The 20,281-nt window shown below is 40.9% G+C and overlaps 1 protein-coding gene across 1 annotated transcript in view; it reads left to right on the plus strand.

The window, feature by feature from the left end:
- Positions 1 to 20,281, plus strand: part of COL22A1 (collagen type XXII alpha 1 chain) — a 224,706-nt gene that overhangs the window by 81,006 nt on the left and 123,419 nt on the right. Inside the window, exons 5-12 of the mRNA XM_050324956.1 lie at positions 2,161 to 2,272; positions 8,680 to 8,803; positions 10,771 to 11,046; positions 12,117 to 12,197; positions 12,807 to 12,920; positions 13,367 to 13,411; positions 17,449 to 17,502; positions 18,278 to 18,313. Coding sequence (XP_050180913.1) covers positions 2,161 to 2,272; positions 8,680 to 8,803; positions 10,771 to 11,046; positions 12,117 to 12,197; positions 12,807 to 12,920; positions 13,367 to 13,411; positions 17,449 to 17,502; positions 18,278 to 18,313 — 842 coding nt within the window. The remainder of the gene's footprint in view (positions 1 to 2,160; positions 2,273 to 8,679; positions 8,804 to 10,770; positions 11,047 to 12,116; positions 12,198 to 12,806; positions 12,921 to 13,366; positions 13,412 to 17,448; positions 17,503 to 18,277; positions 18,314 to 20,281) is intronic.

Raw genomic sequence — 20,281 nt, forward strand, 5'->3', positions numbered from 1 at the left:
GTGGTTGGTGCAGATGAGGGATATGTACTGCGTGGCGGAATGAACTATGGGATGGCTTATAGGGAAAGGTCATACTGTGTTTTGTGATAGCCAGGAGGGAGCTCTCATGTTCTGGTAGGGTCTATTTACCATGATTTATAGCTGCAGTCGTGGCTGGTTGCAGTTTGTCAGAAAGGTGTATCACTGGAGTTGCTGCAGAGGTGATTATGAGGTGGAGCCATGAGGCCCTGGAGCATCTTAACTACTTTATTTGCCCTCCTGAATGTCCAGTAATAGCTGAAAATAGAGTGGACAGGAGGGAAAAGCTGTTGACAGCTAGGAAAGTTACTGTAATACTAAAGGCCTCAACTTGGCACCAGGCAACCATTTCTCTCTTTGCAAACAATTAAGATTATATTTCCTTAGAGAAAGCTATTTCTTTAGAAGAAAGTCCAGAAAATGAAGGAAGTTTTATGTTTTATTTGCTGTCTGCTATCTTAATTAGCCTAGGGACTGGTCCATGCAGGTTTTTGCACCTATTTATTCATAACAATGTGAAGAATTATATAATTAGGTGGGTGCATTTTCTTGTTGCAGCTGTTTTCAATTTCTGCAGTACCTTTTAGCCTGAAAGGCTCATGAGGGCAACTAAGACACCCAAGACTCATCAGGCCCAAGTTTATCATACAAAAATGTTTATCTATCCTAGAAAAGTTTGAAGGGCTCACTAACTGAACAAAGTTAAAAGAACTGCCATCGTTTAAAAACAATCTATCAGAATAAGTTACTCTTATGTTTACAGCTTTGTGTGCTGGAATTACAAAGACAGGAGTTAACGTGTAATTTTGCATGTGTGAGGGGAAGGAGAGTTTGGAATAGCTCAGATAAAAGAAAGCCTCATATTCTCTGCTTGGTTTCTCACAGCCTGCCTTTGCCTGTAACTCCACGGTGTATTTGGTTCTGGGAGTGGCTGTTAGTTTGGATTTGAACCCTGTGAAGCCAGTTTGGAGATAAAAGTAGGATGTTTGCATCCACATGGTACTGCACCTCTAGGAACTGGATGCATTCCTGACCATGGCACCTTTGCATCCCCACTGTCCCCTTGCAGGGTGTAGGATCTGGGACTTCACGTCCCAAAAACATGGGTTAGTTCTGGCTGGGACCATATTGATGCTGGAGCTAAGTAGATTCACTTGTGTGGTCCATGACTGAGTAATAATGGCTTGTTAGAACAAAGTCAGAAGCTTCAGACAAATATATTCTGTCAAAATTATTAGCTCATGAGAATGACAGGTTGAGTGGACTGAATTATAAAAAATGATATGAAAAATATATGTAGTCAAGTTTCTTGGACAAGTGGTTTTTCAGTAAAGACATGGACCTATTAGAATTGATCTAGAAGAGAACCATGGAGATGATGAGAGTGCTGGAACACTTCTGCTATGAAGAAATCCTGAGTTGGGGATGTTCAGCCTGGAGAAGCGAAGGCTTGAGGGGGATCTTCTCATGGCCTTTCCCTATATGAAAGGGTGTTGTAAGAAAGACAGAGAGAGACCTTTTATCAAGGTCTTTAGTGACACAACAGGGGGCTACAGTTTTAAACAGAAAAAAGGTAGATTTAGATTGGAGAGAAATAGTTAAATTTTACAATGAGGCTGGAGAAACACTGGTACAGATTGCCCAGAAGCTGTGGATGCCCTATCCTTTGAAGTGTTCAAGGACAGGTTGGATGGGGCTTTAAGCAACCCGGTCTAGTGGAAGGTGTCCTGTTCATGGCAGGGGGATTGGTATTAGATGATCTTCGGAGGCCCCTTCCCACCCAAAACATTTTGTACTTCTATGATTCTATGAATAAGTGTTTCATTCTGCACCTGTGTGTTTTTCTACATGAGGGTTAATGAATTATGTAGCATTTTCAGGATGTTATGGTAATGCAAACATTAACTACTGATTTCTGGAGAACTCTATCCAGGGCCTGTTACAGCTTGAATTTATGCTTGATTTTGAGTTTTTGGACTAAGCAGATTAGATCATGTCAGAATTTTGTTCTGTTTTTTCCCAACAAGAACAAGCCTAGTTTCTAAAGTGCTGTTTCTGGGCCAAGATAACTGTCTAGATACAGTTGAAGGTATGTCCCACTGCCTGATTAATGTCTTGTATTTATACATCTCTTACGGACAGGATTTGACCTGATGGATTCTTTCAGCGTGAAGCAGATTTTTGGAATGAAAGAAAATGGAATTCAGAGTGCTTATGTACGACTTGGAAGCTTTCCTGTTGTTCAGAAAACTGAGTGAGTAGCCTGGGGTTTTTTTCACTTTATTTTCATTTCAACCTCTGCTTTACATTATTTGGTTCCTCTAGCTTACCCTTGTAGGAGTTATCTGATACCTACACATGTATTGCTGCTTTGGAGCCTCTGCACCAACTATAGGCTCCATCCTGGTAGAGTATGAGCTAGGTTTGGTGTATCTCAATGATTCTGAGGAGCAGTATCAAGAAATTCACTAAAGAACTTAGTGCTAAATAAATAGCTTCTAAAAGGCATTTTTTATAGTTCCCCCACTGGGACAGAAATTTGTTAAACAGAAGAGGCCAGTTCCTGGTAGGTGTTGTTACCAGTAAGCTAATATGGGGTTTGACCTTGTAAAAGAATGAGCAATCTTTAATCCTGTGTCAACACGGATTCAGTCCTCAGAGCCTCTTATGGCCTAAGGCTGCCAGTTGTGTTGTAGTCTATCACAACAGTTTCTCTTCAGGCCGTCATTCGAGCCATGCTAACATTAGTCTTGAAAAGAGTGAGTGCATGATTTCACTGAGCAGCCATGAGACATAGATTGAATTGTCACTATTAACATTTTTGCAGTAAATTTCCTCTGTGCTGGTTTGAACTTTTAGCTTAAAAAATCAATAGTAATTCTTTGCCTTCTTATGGATGAGGGCTGCTATTTTTTATTCTGTTTTTAGCTTTTTTTGTTCAGCTCACTGCATATCTGAATATGAGGCCCGGGACTTATATTTTCTTGATTTTATAATTTTTTTTTTCATCCCGGAGCCAGCCTGGATTGATCTGCTCTTTTCTTCTGCCCCTCTTTCTCCATATAAACACACAGTTTAAAAAAAAAAAAAAAGAAAAAGTAAAAATATTACATACTGAAAGGAAAACTAATTGCTCCAAAGTCCATAAATGGTATCAAGTCTAAGGGTAAGTAAACTCATATCTGTGATCTGATTATACCAAGCCAATTGAAGACATCTTGGTCTTAATACATACATAACTGGTCTGTGTGTAGGTAGAAACAAACCTATTTCACTTGACTCTCAGCAGTCTCTTGGTTCTGGGTGATAGTATACAAGAAGGACTAGTGCAATCCCTGGAGTATAAGCAGGAACTATCAAGTGTGAGTTGATAATCTCAACGCAGTCACCACTGCTGTGATGTGATGTCCAGTCCTAGTTTCCATAATTCAGCAGATAGAAATGGGGTGAATGAAAGTTTGAGGAGCTGCGAAGCAAGTCTAATAGTGAGGAATTCAAGAAGTGCAGGGCAGACAGATAAAGTTAAGAAGCAGTTAACAACTGAAGGGATTGTTCTCTGTAAGAACCTAAGAACCTCTTGGAAATCAAAGTTTAGTAAAGGGTCTTTGGCTAAGGAGAGTGGTAGACTGAAAGTCAGAAGCTACTTGTTAATCGCATCAAAAACCAGCAGGGAAGAAAGGTCCACTTTTCATGCCGGATGTAATTAACCACTGAAAAAAAGTTATCACAGATTACAGAGAGTTGTCCATCCTTTTTCAAATTAAGGGTTGAAGCACTTTGTTGTTGTTTCTGTTGTTGTTTTCCCAGAAAGTCTAAGGGAGTGAAGCCAGACCAACCAGCTATGACGGCTTTCCGTCTGCTCAGATTGCACTCATTTATTTGTTGTTGCCGTTGTCTTTAAAACAAGTAGAATATTTTATTACCCAGGACAATAGGAAGCAAACCATCCTTAATTAGCAGATTGAAATGACTAAGCTTCCTTTTGAATGATTCTGAAACATGGAATTAAAGAAGGACTTCTATGTTTTTGGCCTTTTGTATTGTAACTTCCACACTCCTCTGGACTGGGAATGAACCCAAATGGATATAACACCATGGAAGGTGTTTGCATATTTAGTTCCTTTTAGCCTTTGTATGCCAGGACTCCGAGATGCTGCATATGGGGTCATTGCTCACAGAAAGTAAAATCTTGTAAAGCTGCACAAAAAACCGATAACTGGAATAATAAACCAAACAAAAACATCTGTCTTGTCTCACAGATAACCTCAAGCAATGTTCAGCAACAGATAGCAACATCTCATAATTAGATACAAAATCATTAACTGAGTAATATATGTAACTCACTTTATTATCTGCTTAAAGGATTTGTATCCTTTTATACAAGCAATAGTACTTTTACAAAGTGCCAGCTTAGCTGTCTGGGAAATGTGCCTACTCATCTTCCAATCTGTAACCTAAACCTGTGAGTTTCTTCCTCTTTGTGTTGAGGCATCATCTGTGAGCAAGGCAAACACAACATCCAAGCACTGACTGCTTGGATGCAGTCAGTGACCTGATCAGTGAGGGACTCACAGGTCTCTGTAGCTGGCTGAGGGCTGGTCCCGAAATCTGACTGGTGCTTCTACCCACTCCTCCATGTAACTGGGACTGTCCTACTGTTTGTTCACAGCTCCTCAGAGGATCTTCTGGCCAAAACTGTGCCCCAGATTAATGGTTTTGAGTGCTCAGGCTTGTTTCTCCTTACTGTTGTCTTGTCTAATGCCAAGATTTTGTCTTACTGTCTTGTTCTGTATCTACAAGTCTTGACTCCAGGGCCTTCCTCCTGGTCATGTCCATCCCTCAGTTTTCTCTTGCCTGGTATGGTTCCAGCCTGATTTGATCATGATCTTGGCTATCTTGGCTACCACCTCACTGAACTACCTGATTCTTGGCCAAGCTTCTAGTCATGATCTGTTTACTCTTTGTATTGGTACAGTGTCATCTTCCCTGGTTTCTGAGGCTTGGGCATGTACACCTTGGTGTGGGTCTCTGACTCCTGACATCAGCTCTGACTTCAGGCATCTGCCTTAGGTTTCTTCATGATCCCTTGCCCTGGTCTCATCATCTGTGTCCTTCCCAGAGAAGAAATTGTTCAAAAAGCTACAGGAGCCTCCTACACTGAATAAGAAATCTGCTGAAAGCTTCCTTGTCTCTTACTTCCTCCCAAACACATATTTCATATGAGGAACAGCAGAGACAACTCAGATTGTTCAGCCTGGAGGAGAGAAAGCTCAGGGAGGGAGAATCTTATCCATGTGTTTAGAGGTAGCTGATGGGGAAGAAGCAAAGATGAAGCCAGGATCTCCTTAGTCATATTCATTGACAGGACAAGAAGGAATGGGAATAAATTAAATCCATGAATTCTGAAAAAAAAGAAATACCTTCTTTAACCTAGATGATTTCAGGAGGTCCTTCATTATCTCCTGTTTCTAACAAGGTAAAGGAGATTAGGCATGATTGAAATGGAATAACTGAAGGCTTTTTTGTTCTTTTAGAGAGCAAAGGACTGAAGGGAGAGTTGAGAAACATAGAAGAGATTGCAGCAAAGAGAGAAAAACAAGTTGTTGATACAGCTCACTGTGGAAAATAAAGTTGTTTTGGGAAAATTAAACTACAGCAAGTGAAATTTAGGATAGGTTTGGGGGAGCGGGGTTGTGTGGGTTTTGTTTTTGTTTTTGTTTTTGTTTTCTCCCCAGCATGAAGGACAGTGAAAGACAGGAAGAAATTACCTAGAGAGGTTGTATCTAGTCCTCCACTGAAGTTCTTGAGGTAGAAGCCAAAAAGATGTCTGCCAAGGGTGTATGGGTGAGGTTGATTGTGTTGTGAAAATCCTTCTCGTTATTAAAATTTTTTCTTTGTAGAAGCTGTGATTCAACTGACCTTGTAGTTGAGTTAATTGACTCTTAGACTAACCTACAGCACTGGGGGATTTTTTTTGTCTTGGAGTCTTATGAGGGCCTCTTCTGCAATCTATCCTGTTGTCAGAATTATAGACCAAGGAGATGGCAAAGTGCTCCCTGTAGGTACCCGGCATCCAGCAAAGCTCCATAATATGGATCATCAGTTCAAATCAGCCTTGTGTGAAAAAAGAAAATAAAACATTTCTGGGGACAGCAATTCCTGCCCTTGGATCCTTAAATAAAGCTGAACTTCCAGATGGAGATCACTTTTTAGTGAAGAAATAAGTGAAAACTCCTAAACAAAGTTTTTATTACATATAATTACATTGCAATGTGTCTCTGTAAAAGAAGTAGGGACCAGCAGCTTCAGAAGGAGCTTTTATTTACATCTTCAGAGCAATGAGAGTGTCTTCAGATCTGCTTTTGGCATGAAACTTTTCCCTGTTGGGAACTTGCAGACAGTTCCTTGGCTGCTTTAAAAATCAGTTGAGGGTGGCAGGTAAGAGGTCATTATGGTTTTCTGTCAGTTTAAATCTACCTGATGGGCTGTTTGTCAGCCCTGTGTGATGAGGGGTGGCCAGACTCACAGGGATATTTAGGTACCTAACTCCCAGTTATTTCTGTGGGCACTAAGCATTAAGCATCTGAAAATCCTTTCTGAAATTAAGCTGGCATAATGGTATTCCTGCTCTCAGCTCAGAGACATCCAGAATCGTAAAATTATTAAGGTTGGAAAAGACCTATAAGTTGATTGAGTACAACTGTTATCCTACACTGGCATTTTCACTGCTAAACCATGACCCCAAGTGCCATATCCATACTTCTTTTTTGAGCATTTTCAGGGATGGTGAATCCACCACTTCCCTGGGCAGCCTGGTCCAATGCCTGACCACCTTTTTGGTAAATAACTTTTTCTTAATATCTAGATCTAAGGTGATCCTCTTTCCAGATCCTACTTCCATTCACCTCCAGATGCTCCTTCTGGCCCTTCCTGTAGATGGGTACCACATTTGTCAACTTGGACCTCCTTGGTAAAATAACTGGCACCAAGAAATAAGACAGCCTTGTCTGCTCTCCTAAGGGAAGGATTTTGTAAATGAGCTATTGGGAGCCTGGTTCAGTTTTCTCTGGGAAAAAGCTGGAAGAGTTCAGAGAATGTCTTTTTCTCCAAGAGGAAAACCAGTTTATAATGGTGCATATCCTGCCTAGGTACTTTATACAGCAAAATCCACAGCAATGGATGAAGCCACAGTGTTCTGAATTTATAACTTGGCTAAAAAGATAAGGAATTCAAAGCAAAAATTAAAATATGATCGAGTATTTTGGCATTAGGAAAGACCAGCTCTCAACCTTTGTTGTAATCGCAAAACAGACTGTTCTGGAAATTTTGAGTTTTTGCTTTTAACACAATTAAAAGTCTCTAGCTTTATGTGCCTTTGACTGTGCCAGTTTCTGCATAGTGATGGATTATGTCACCTATTCATTAAGAGAATCTGTCTTCACAGTTTGCTCTTCATTAATTGCTGCTGTTGTGTTGTTTTTTTTTTTTTCTAATGAGTGCTTTTGCCTGACTGCTCAGCCGAAGAAAAGACATGATATTTAGGAAGGGTTTATTTAGGAATGATCAGAGGAGCAGGCTGGCTTGGGCACGAAGAACCATGTTAACTGTAACTCTTCTAAGGTGGGAAAAGAGATGGCTTAGAGGCATTATAAGAGAAGTCTGAAAAGTCATGAATGCTACAGAAAATAAAAAAAGAAGAGGTTCATTGTGGTGTCCCTGATAAGATCTGAGTTAGTACTGTACAAACAGGAGGAGACTCATTATACAGTGGATAGCAGAGTGTGATTCCTTGCCAAAGGATGTTGTGAATATCATCAGTTTACCTGAGTTCAAGGGCAAAATGCAGAAAGATAAATCCATAAAAAGTTATAAATATAGAAATTGCATTTGTCTCTGAATTTGTCTCCCAGATCCCTAAGACTGGGGGTAGGAGAGAGATATGTTTGTTCTGTTCATTCTTGTTCTTAGGCATCCAGTAATGGCTAGTGACAAAAAAAATAATGATACTATATTAGTTATCCCTTCTGTCCAGCCCTGCATCCCCAAGTAGTGTATGTTTTTATGCTGGAGGAGAATCAAACAGTGTTGGATTTGGCCATGGTGTCATACTAAGTAAATTTATGCCTAATATGTTTGCAATGTTTGATTTGAGAAGATTCTCCTGTTCTCAAGGGCCATCAGTCAAGGAATATCTTCTTGAAAAGACATCAGGTGTAGTGCCTGTTTTGGGGCAAATATTGCAATATTTGTTGCTATAACTATTTTTTTTTAGAGAGTTTCAGGTGTTCCTACCTGTTCTCAGAAGTCACAGGTCTCCAGTGCACCTGGAGAAGAACAGAATTATTTACAGATTGTATGAACAGAAGCATCAAGTGAAAACCAAGCTTTTTAATGTGATGGATACTCGACTGCAGATATTCACTATTTCTTATCCAATTTGAGAGCTTCACCATTGGAATTAAAAAGGGCTCCACAAGGACAGAACCACCTGGAGGGCACAAGCTCATGTTCATCTCTCTGCAGGCTGCCAAATAAAGCAGATTTTGTAGGAACTATAATGATATTTTAGGGAACTATTGCTGGGACGTGAAATGAGTTTCAGAAGTTCTGCTCTTCACTGCTGAGCCTGATACAATGCTCTCTTTCCCCTCCCCGTGCCAGGGATGTATTTCCACAAGGTCTGCCTGATGAATATGCCTTTGTAACTACCTTCAAATTCCGGAAGGCTTCCAGGAAAGAAGACTGGTATATTTGGCAGATTATTGACAAGTACGGCATACCACAGGTAAGAAGCCCTTTTCCAGCCAGCAGAAAAAACCTTTTTTGTTTTTTTTTGCCATGAACCAATTTTCTTGCCTTAGCCTCCCACTCCTTTTTCCTTGCACACTGGTAAAAATCCCTTTTACCTGTCTTTCAGTTTATTTTGCTAAAAATCCTTAACCTTTAATTCAACCCTGGAGGAAGGTTTGCATAGATCTTGGTTGTTATTAATATGAAGACAAATGTGTTAGTTGGAAAGAGGGACAAAAAATTGCTCTTGAAACCACTGTTGAGTTTTTGACTGTTTTGTTCAGATAGTTCTGTTTAGGGAAATTATATTGCCTGTTTGGAAAATTATTGTCACACAGAACAGTGAGTTATGTCAGGTTTTTGCACAAAGTTCCAGGTGTCATGCAAAGTTTTATGAGTTCCTACTCTGGGTGTGGATGTAACACTTATTATAACTCCATAACCCTAAGTCCTGGCTGCTGCATGATATGGTATAATATTTTTTCTTGGAGTAGTCTCATATTCTCAGAAGAAAAATGCCATAAGAGTGTACTAAAGGGCTGTGTGCCCTTACACAGCATGTTCTTAACAGCTTGCTAGAGTTAAGGTGTTTGAGTGTGCTTGAGGAGGGAATGGTTAGGATGGGCTGTATGATCTGATCAGCACTAAATATGGTGCTTATGGAGTCACTCATGACGGAACTGGAGTGTCAAAATGGGCTCATGTAACTATGTAATTCAGTATTGTTGCTTTGGGACTGGTGTTCAAAAGGATTTGGGGAACTCTCAGTGAAGGACAGGTGCAGTTGGAAGCATTAGCTAACTGCGTTTGAGACAATGGTAAAAGGTTTAGATGACAATTATTATCAGCTGAACTTTGTTGAATGAAATGTGTTTTGCTGTGCTACCTGCATTGCTATTTGATGCAGAGTGATAATGTGTGTATCACACATTATTTCTTGGAAGAAGCTGAAAACCTGAACTGCTTAGGTGTGAAGAGAAAAAAACACTCAATATTTCCTGTAATAATGTCGAAGTGCCTTAAAATCTTGTGCCAGAAGTGCCTTAGAGCCTCATGAGCCTCGTTTCATGTAAAGTCAGTCCTGCTTTGGCCAGTCCATTGCACACCTGCACAGCTCACAGATGTAGACACTTCTGAGCCAACGCTGATCCGAGCTGGCATTCCCAGCCAGCACAGAGCTCAGCTGCATGGAGAAGCTGGGTCAGATCTGGGGTCAGGTCTGGACTGCTTACACCACACACAGCTCAGTGAAAATGTGGCCCAAACTTCTTCCAGCTCTGCAGTTTGCAGACTCACCGCTTGCTCCCCTGGCTCTGCCTGCTCCTTTGCCTGCTGCTGGCTGGTAGCTGCCTGACTTTGGTAGAAGAAGAAATCAATTTGTAAATGAACTAAAAGTATCATGTCTCCAAAAGCCAATTTATGCCTGCTCTGTAGCTTGCAAGAGAGGGGATAGGGTGTAGCTGTAAGTTTCTGTTCAAAGCATCTGAAATAATGTGTGGGAAGGGCTACAGCTCAGCAGACTGGTCATACCACACAATGAAGCATTTGTCTGTGTCCCATGGGACAGCTGAGGACTCGTGATGGGAGCAAAGAGCACAGAGCCCGCTAGGATGCAGTGGAGGAGTGCACAGGATAGAGGGATCCAAACCTGGTTGAGCTTTGTCTCTCTGCCTTTGGGGAGATATCCCTGATGTGCCACCACCCAACCATGCCCAAACATTGCCTGGCTTTAGATGGTCATGGGCCTGCACCAAAGCCTGTGCAGCCACATCTTATTTGCTAGCACAGGTGCAGGCTTCCTGTCCATATCTCTCACAAAACTCTGTCCAAGCTCTTTGCTTGGGCTTCTCACCACAGGCTGTACCATCCCTGGCTTTGTGGTGTCGGTGGCGATGGAAAGCAGTTAGGAGGAAGGAGAAGGCTCTGTACTTCCTTAGCAAAACCCCTTCTGTTTCTGTGCAGGTCTCGATCCGCCTGGATGGAGAGAACAAAGCTCTGGAGTACAACGCTGTGGGGCTCACCAAGGACGCCGTCAGGGTGGTCTTCAGAAACACACGAGTTAGTGACCTGTTCGACCGCAACTGGCACAAAATTGCCCTCAGCATCCAGTCGAAGGCTGTCTCACTTTACATAGACTGCAAACTGGTGCAGGTGCTGCCTATTGAAGACAGGGAAAACATTGACATTCAAGGAAAGACTGTGATTGGCAAACGCTTGTATGACAGTGTCCCCATTGATGTGAGTACTGGGGTAATGTTCATTATTGGCTTTGCAGCACGTGAATGGGGTTTTGGGGTTTATGTTGTAATTGACTCTCTTCCTGAGGCAGCATCGCTGAAATGTTACCAGTCTTACATAGCTAAGACAGGTTGACACCTTATCATGCACAGGACTTGCTTTCTTTTTATGTGAGACTTACAGTGTCTCCATAATAGGGATTAAAAATGAGAAATTTCATTTTTCTTCTGCAAGTGAAATATCTTGGGTGCAGTATTGGAGAACTTCCTGAACTCTCAAGGAATTTCCTGGTCACAAAGAACGTGCTACAGTTAAAAGCAGAGAGAAATCATACACAAATATCATCGAACTGCATAGTGAACACCATGTAAAGGCCTTTTGTTGTCTAATCTTGGCATTATGAATGTTTCCACCCATGACAGGGATAGGGGGGAAAAAAAAGGAAGCTTGTTAACTCAGGAGAATCATGATATGTTCTCAGTTCCTCAGATATTAAATGATTCTTGGTGCAATTGAAGTCGAGACCTGCAGGATGGACCTGATTGTCCAGCAGCAGTATTAACCTGGTATAATTTACGTGTGATCATTTGGTGTTTGAGAGTTGTATAATCTTTCTATCTGTGCAAAATGGATGTCACGTGCATATTAAATATGTATATTAAACAGCATTTCTCACGCAGGGGTAAATGGTCAGAAGATGCCAAGCACAGCAGGAGAAAAACAAACCTTGTGTCTAGACAAAATTCTAGGAAGGATAGAGGTGGCCAGGATGTGTCTTCTCAGACAGAAATTTGGCCAGAACATGGGGAGTAGCATGAATACCTCCACCAGAATTTTAATAGGTATATTCAGGGTCTCATTAGCTCAGCGCTCCTGGACCATGCTGAGATATTGGTCCATTATTGACATGTAGAGCTAGAGATTGACTACAGGAACCACAGAATCACTCTGAAGTTAGCACCATCTGGATTTTGTTTGTATTTGCCTGCTCTGCTTGTATCCAAGCAAAAGGACATGCGGTCTTTAATAATTCACTGTCTCTGAGACTGTTGCCTCGCTTTGTTTTCCAGTTTGATCTTCAGCGGATGGTTATTTACTGTGATTCCCGGCATGCTGAGCTGGAGACGTGCTGCGACATTCCCTCTGGACCAGTAAGCTCCTTTTTGTCATTTATTCATTTTCACATGAACACTCTTCACTGAAATCTCTTAACGTAAATCAGGAAATGTATGGCAGTGTGGGATTATAATTTTTTTAATGAGGGATCAATGAAACCTAGCTGTGTAATGGGTAATGTAGCAGAGCCAGAGGAGGACCACTGCAGACGGATGAGTATGAGGAATTTGAAGTTTCCAAGTTTCTCTTTCCTTGTCAAACTGTCAGGGGAAACAAAACCCTGAAATGATGATGGAACAACAGAAATGCAGCATGAAATATTCAGCATGTTTCCCACTGGTTTTATTTGGGAGCAGATAAAAACAGTACCAGTTGCTGCTTATTTTCCTGTGCCCAACTCTCACTAGAAACTTCCACCCTCCTTTCACTCTTCTCCCCTCAATTTTGGTTAAAGAGATTCATTGTTCATTTTGCCACATTTTTTCCCATTGCTTGGATGAATGGCTTTTGTGGGATTTCATTCCTCCTGAGGACTCATTTGGCTGTGTTCTATAGTAGTGCCTGTGGGGTTTCTTTAAAGAGCATGTAATGGGAAACTTTGCAGCATCAAAGGCTTTGTCATGACCGTGGGTGTTTGGGTGCAGTGCCAGGTCACGGTCCTGACGGAAGCACCTCCCCTGGAAGTGAGGCCCACTGTTGGCAGTGAGCAAGTTGGCCACCTCAAGACATTCAACTGCTCCTGTCTTGCTGGACAGAAGGTGAGTGTCGAGATAAGAATGTTTCATTTGGGACATCTGTAGAAGTAATGGAAGTTTTCCCATGTGTTTTCTCCTTACCTAATTCAGTGATTTTGACCCTGCTGCTAGTCCTGGTAACAACATTGAAAACAAAGTGGTTATTCTTATCCACCCCCAGTTAGGTGCATTCTTCTTCAAATAAAATAAAGCAGATTCTGGAGGAAAATGTAACCACACTGAAAAAGTCTCACAGCTTTTGAAGGCAGTGTGCTTGCTTATGCTGGCTGTGACTGGGACCTCTGAGAAGCCAGTTCAATTGTCACTGCTCCTGAGTGCATGTCAGCTTTGTTCTCTCTGCTTAAACCTGAAAACATTTTTGTTGTCCTCAGTAGCTGTAGGATCATGCCCCTTGCTTGGTTATATAATGAGAAGATCAGTCTGATTAATCATGTTTCTTTTTGTCTTAGGGGGAGAGGGGTCTTATTGGCCCTGAAGGTCCTAAAGGTCAAAAGGTCAGTAATATGTGCTAATCCATTTGTTTCAAAAAATCAACAACAATTAAACAGTTTCAGAGTAAGCTGAGGAGTTAAAGATTTTGAGAACTGAGAGTCAATTTAGCATATGACTAAGTTCAGACAGTGTTGGATGAGCCTGAGGTAGAGCAGGAGACTATCTTATATCTTTGTTCTACGCTTGCATTTAGATGTTTCTGTTGCTGCTTTATGTCATTCTTAGAGCAAATGTCTTACATAATGCTTTCCTGTAGCTTCTAAACTGGCATTTTTGCAAGTTACTGTTATTCACTAGGTCATGCACAGCTTCCGTGGTAAGTCACCTGGAAAATGACGAGCTGCTTCTGTGCTGTGCCTTGCTCAGCAGTACTATATATCCATAGGCTGGGCAGCTGCCTTCCAGTCACACTCTACAAAATTTCCTGAAACTAACAGTAAAAGATTAGTCACAATCTGTTATCCTTATGAAGATTGTCTGAGTCATGATGTTAAATATAGGCCATTTCCCTCAGCACTCTCCTTCCTCGATAACAGGGTAGGAGAGTGGTTCTGATGTCTGCTTCAAGTTTCACAGTGAAGCCTTTATATTATCCTGAATGTTCTGCAAGTTTCTTTGATATAAGTGTGTGCATTCAGCATAAACACATTTTCCTTCTGTGGTTGATTACAAATAGAGCTGTGAGGCAATAGACTCTAAGGGAGTACAGGTACTGAAAGAAAACAGTTTCACAACACTGATGAAGAGGTGAAAGCTGGTGATGGTGGTTCCAGCTTTCCACTTGTGTGATTGAAAAGATTTTTGAGAACAAGTTGTATTCAAAACTATTTGCATCTGAACCACTTCTACAAATTCAGTCTCTGAATTTATACCTGTTGGTGCACCTCACCAGAGTCACTCGGTCATTACGAAACACTGTGAGAGGGGAAAGGGGAAATGTCTGGGCCTTGAACTGTCAGACATCTTCAAAAATATGTGTTGTGTTTTGGCAAAGCTTGCTCTGCTGTCTGCAGGGAGAAGTTCTGGAGATAAGGAGATGCATTTTGCAGTGTGTTTTTTGCTGCAATGAAAGAACATGGACTCATTAGTGCTCAGATGTGCCTGGTTGAATGTGCAGAAAACAGTTCCTTGTGCTTCCACCTACATAAATAGCAGCTTCCTATTTTAATCTGTGACAGCTTAAATAATGATGGGCTGTTTTGAAGAATGACAGAGCCATGACTGTCCTGAGGAGGTTGCAGAAGGACAATAACGATAATAATAAAATGGCCCTGCAGCAACATCTTGTTGCCTTTCACCCCTTTGACAAGGTCTATACACTGGTGAGGGTGTCTGCCCTGTGTAACATGGCACATTGTGCAGGAGGCACCAGTGGAATACAAAAGGCTGTTTATAAAAGCACAGCATCAGCAGATTTTCTGTTACAGACCCCAGAAGGGTTGGCCCACTCCTGTAGGTATGTTGCTGGAGAGTTCTGCAGATGTGTGTGACTTTTCCCTGGCTGTAGGGATTTGAGACTTGTACACAGACAAGGCACGACTGTGTCACAGTCTCAAGGACCTGGGGATGATTCCATTTAAATCCAGGATCTGACAACAATTTGGTACAGATGTGATGACTTCAGACAAATGACTTAGCTTCTCTATCTGCTAAATAAGGCAACTAATAGATTTTGCACCTGACTTGCAAAGACACTGAGATTAAATGACATATACTTCCCTTGACAGGAGTTCTTACATCACTAGTTCCAAGGACCAGCTTGTCACAGTCCTTGCTCTGTGTTCAAGAATGAATTTTGCTCTCCTCCTCTCCCTCTGCAGCATTACTGAGCTACTCAGGCTAAAATGCTGGCTGTGGAGAGGAAATTCAATACTATTTGCAAGTCTCCAACATTATTACCTGGTATTTATCATAGAAAGACTAAAGGCTCACAAAAATATAAGTAGCTTCTGCATTATAGAGTTATTCATGTCCATAATATGTTTTAGGATCATCAACTTGGCTCCTCATTTCTATGGTGAAGGGGTGTGTTTTAAAGCTTTGTTTTTGGGTAATGAAAGGGATGTAAAGCTTTTTTAAGGTAACAAATATAAAAGATTTCCATTTTTATTTGAATCCAAGAACAGGAGATTCAAGAAACACTAAAAAAAATTAAAATAATAAGATCTCTACCATACTCTTATGTTTGATTAAACAGGCAGTGAGCATAGTTTAAGAAAAGACCAGAGAATTGACTAAACAGAGAGATGTGGCTGCCATTTATCTGAGTTAAAGGTGGAGAGACTTGTGTTCAGGCTCTGCTATCCTGAGCTCCCACAACACATTCCTTCTTTTAGAGGAGGAGGTATGGACAGGCTTTGCTTAAAATATCATCTGTCCGGAGGAAATATTCAAAGTTTACAACCACTGTGGGAAGATAATGAGTTTCCAATACTCTCTGAGTCTTCAAAGGCAGGGAAAAATGGGAGAGCTCACAGTTATTAAAAGAAGTGGGAAAAGTTCCTGGGAGATGAGCATCTCTGCCTCAATCACCCATGCTGCCAAACTGAGGGGAGACACAGATGACATGTTATGGAAGGAGATAAGGTAAAGGATGGTACTGGGGAAGAATTAACATTGACCAACATGCCTGAAGCTGGGTCCTATTGGTAAATTTTAGAGGCTGATGACAGGCCAGACTAATTTATTTTCCTTCCACGCTCCCTCTGCATGCTGTGCTGTTTGCAGGCAGCCAGGATGGCTTGTTGGAGCACTGGGCTGGTGGTCAACAGGCTTCTTCTGTCTTTCAGAGCTGCTATTAATCCAAGTTTAGAAAACAAATCCCTTCTCTGTGAGACATGTTTTTGTCCACATAGAAATTACAGTGCTTACCTGCCACTGAAAAGTTTGTGAAGTTCAGTGTATTAGATATCCTCCGACAGGACGTATTTTTCCTCCAGATTAGAAAAGTTATGTACTTTCAGTCACTTAAAAGAGATGGTTGCATAAAAACTTTGATGATTTTTACCAGAGCCTTCTTAATTGACTGTGCCATTGCCATGCTACCTGCTCTGTGAGTTTTCTTTCTTTTGGCACAAAAACAGACCAGAAAGGTTAAAGGAAGAAACTTTCCTGTGCTTTCAAAAGCTTTTAAGAAACTTTCCTGTGTTTTCTTCACCTGAGGAAAAGAAAGCATGATCCTGACAAATGCTTCCAGTGTCTCATGTCTAGTTTTGAGACTGCAGAGCAGTATGTGAAAATGATTTGTAGGTATTTCTCTGCACTTGCTGGTTTTGACACTACTTTTAGTTTTGTATCTGATGAACATTTATGAAATCATTTATCTTTGATTCTTTATCCCTTTATCCTCTATTCTTCTGAGGAGACAAATGGAGAAAAAGTTTTGCTTTTTCTTGATCGACTGTTTTCCCCTTTTCTTCCCCATGTATTTCCTTCACCAGTTATAATTTTTCCACCCATCAGAATTTATATATTTTCAAATATCTCTTTTCTACTTTCCCTTCCCTCTCTTCCATTGGAAAAAGCAGGGAGAGTAACTGTGTGTGCTGCACACTTGTGGGAGGGAAGAGAGGAGTTATCTGATACTGACAATTTAGCATGACTGAAAACAAGGAGTTTGAATTTAAAAAGAAAAAAAACAACCAAAATATCAACAATATTTTCAGGTTTATCTTTTCCATATTCTAGATGTGTACCCTCTAGGTCCTATGCAAACCACCTTTCCAAGTTCTTTCTGGCTTAATAGAAAATAAGGACCTTTAAGATCTCTGCTTTGCCAGTGCATTCTGAGGGTTTCCATCAGTATTTTCACATGAAAAATAGAATTGAAAATTCCATCTGAAAATTTGTACATTCAAGTTACCACAAATGCACTGAGATACACCCAGTCCTTAGGGCAGGAGCTGAAATCTTGGCTATAGAGATTGGGGGGATCAAAAGTTTCCATAATCTCAGTCAAACCCTTGTTGCATCACTTTCCTTCTATGCCAAAGAAATGAATTAATTAACTCTGTGACAGTAACACACTTTCTTTTTCAAGGGAGAAAGAGGCAGCCCGGGGTTTCCTGGACTCCGAGGAGAAAAAGGAGAGTCAGTAAGTAAGAAATATCCAATGGTTTTACTTAAGGAGATGAAAATACAAGTAGTTATTTTCTCCTTTATGTTGGGAACTTGCTCATAACGTTGTGTGCTCTGGTCAAATATGTTTCCCCTACTGGACCTGAATCCCAGGGGAAAGCTGATCTTTCTGGCACCCACGGTCATCTCTTGGATGGGGGGGAAAATGGATGGTTTCATACCTGAATGCACCCGATAACTGACTTAGTATTGGCCTTCTAATTAAATGTGTAACTTGGATGTACTTGATTATAGCACAGCTGCATGTCTGATGGGGACAGTGAAGCAACTGAACACAAAGAAGATGCAAATCTCGCTCAACTCTTTTGCATTCAGGTGGCCAAAATACAGTTTTCCCCAGCTGCAATTAATGCAAATGCCATAGTGAGGTTTTAGGCAAGAAAATCTTTAACCCTCTGTAAAATTTCATACTAATAAGGGTTATTGGCATCTTTGATTTTTGGAAATGTAATATCAGACTCTTCCATGAATAAAAAATAAGATGTATTCCTGCTTACAGTAGGAGAATTGGGGATAGGTTTTCTAGTTTAATTTGTCGCTGAATTATTATCAAGGAATTATGCCCAAAGAAAATTACTTCCCCTGTAGTATCTGTCATGGGATTGTGTGTACATAGGTATAGAGAGATAGATTTTGGATGTATAACAAGGAAAACATGACATATATATTTATAGTGTTGTTTGATATCCTTGTTTTCAAATGTACCTTTTCCCCTCCTCTTTAATTTCTAGGGCAAAGCCTATGGCATAGGAGAAAAAGGAGAAAAGGTAAGATCTAATCTTTCATTGGTCTAATCAAATGAGTTTCTTGCTGTTACCTTCTGTAGCTCAGAGGTTGTTTTGGAGTGCATGGGATGCAAAAGATGCGATACAGTTGGATCTTTGTGGGGAACTTTTATGCTGTGTTGTGCCTCTTTCTGCAGACAAGCTCTGGAGTGTTCACTGATTTTCCTCCTTTGTGTTCTTTTGAGTTTCCTTTGTGCATTGGCCATGGAAAACGTTATCAAATTGAAATCATAATGTTTTCTTTATGTAAGCAGCAGTGAGTTCGTGGAGGATAATGCACTAAATAAATTGGCTGGAAGAATGAAAAACAAAGGGAAAGTATAATTTTGAGTTTATTGAATTTTCAGCAGGATTAAATTTGGGCCATGAGGAGTCTGTCATAGCCTTTCTTTCAATTGGACTTTTTCATTAATAAATTGAAGGGTAAGCACTAGGCAGGACAGAGTGATAAGACTTGGAGCTTAAAACTGAGGATACAGAATAACCACTGAAAATTGCTGGTCTCTCTGTCTTGGAAAACTCTTTCAGTGGTGATCAACAATGGGAAACAAGTAGTATGACTGGATTAATATCTTAAAAAAAAAAAAAAAAGATGGTTGTTTCCAGGCAATTCTGGCTGCAAACTTCCCACAAAAAAATGAGACTACATGCCTAGACTTCAGAGGAGAATTAGCTCTTTGTGTCTGTAGCTCCATATCACACCTGATTGAGGATGTTTTCCTTAGCACCGAAATGAAATTTCAAGTTGTAGGGAGCCTTGGAGAAAGATTGACAGGAGGGTCTAGGAGGCAGATGGATTTATTAAGGACGAAGTCATGGTTTGTATTGAAAGTGGGATTAAGAATCTGTTGAGCTGTTTCCCATCGAATCTGTGGCTACTCAATTGCTCAGGGAATTGAAAATACTATAGGCTTGTGATCTAAAAGAAGAATGCTGCACCAGTGAGAACATGGTGTTTATGGCCATTGCATCTTCTAATTCATTCTTCCTATGATTATGATGTATTGATTGTATACAGTGGTAATGCATCATGTGAAATTACAATCGAAATGAGGTTTGCTCGTGGCAGGAAATATTATTGAGCCAGGATAGAGACATGGGGGCTATAAAGAACACATTTCTGCATTCATCTTCCTGCAGTCCTCATACTGACAGCCACTATTTAGCCTCTGAGACTCAGGACTCAGCCTTTGGAAACCCGCTCGTGTTTGGCAGGTGGTGAGAGTCAGTCTGATGGGAAACATGATGTTTACTATATGAGTTGGGCTGTAGCTGAAGCAAGTTCTTGTTTTCTTATGTTTTGAACTCTGCAGAAAAGTGTTGGAAAATTTAAGTCCATCTGTATTATTGCCATGCATAGGAAAATAGGTCTGCAATTGGAGAGGGAAAATAGAGGAACCTCCCAGTATGTGCAGAACTTCTTTGGCTGGAACAGCCAAACAACATTGACTGCCCAAACAAATGTGTAGGATTGGAGAATCCTGGCTTTATGGCGAGCTTGTTGTGTTTATTTGGAAATCCTGCCAGCTGAGGCAGCTTGTTCTCATCTGTGGAGGAAGTTACTTGGTACCCGGTGTGTTTGCACCCAGTGTGCCCAGCGGCTGAGTGTCACTGCTGTTGCTGGTGGAGGGCAAAGATGTACCAGCTGTATTTTGGTGGTTTGATTAAAAAGGGAGCCTGGGGATATAGAATCACAAAATCATGGAATATCTCAAGTTGGAAGGAATCAATAAAGATCATTTAGTTCAACTCCCTGCTCCTTGCAGGAGTACCTAATACTAATCCGTATGACTAAGAATACAATTCAGATACTTCTTGAGCTCTGACAGGCTTGGTGCTGTGACCGCTTTCCTGCAGAACCTGCTTCAGTGCCCAACCACCTTCTCCATGAAGAACCTTTTCCTAATGTCCCATGTGAACTCCTACTGATGTGGCTTCATCCCATTCCCT

This window comes from Myiozetetes cayanensis, unplaced genomic scaffold (assembly GCF_022539395.1).
Source record: "Myiozetetes cayanensis isolate MyiCay16 unplaced genomic scaffold, myiCay2020 scf1, whole genome shotgun sequence".
NCBI lineage: Eukaryota > Metazoa > Chordata > Aves > Passeriformes > Tyrannidae > Myiozetetes > Myiozetetes cayanensis.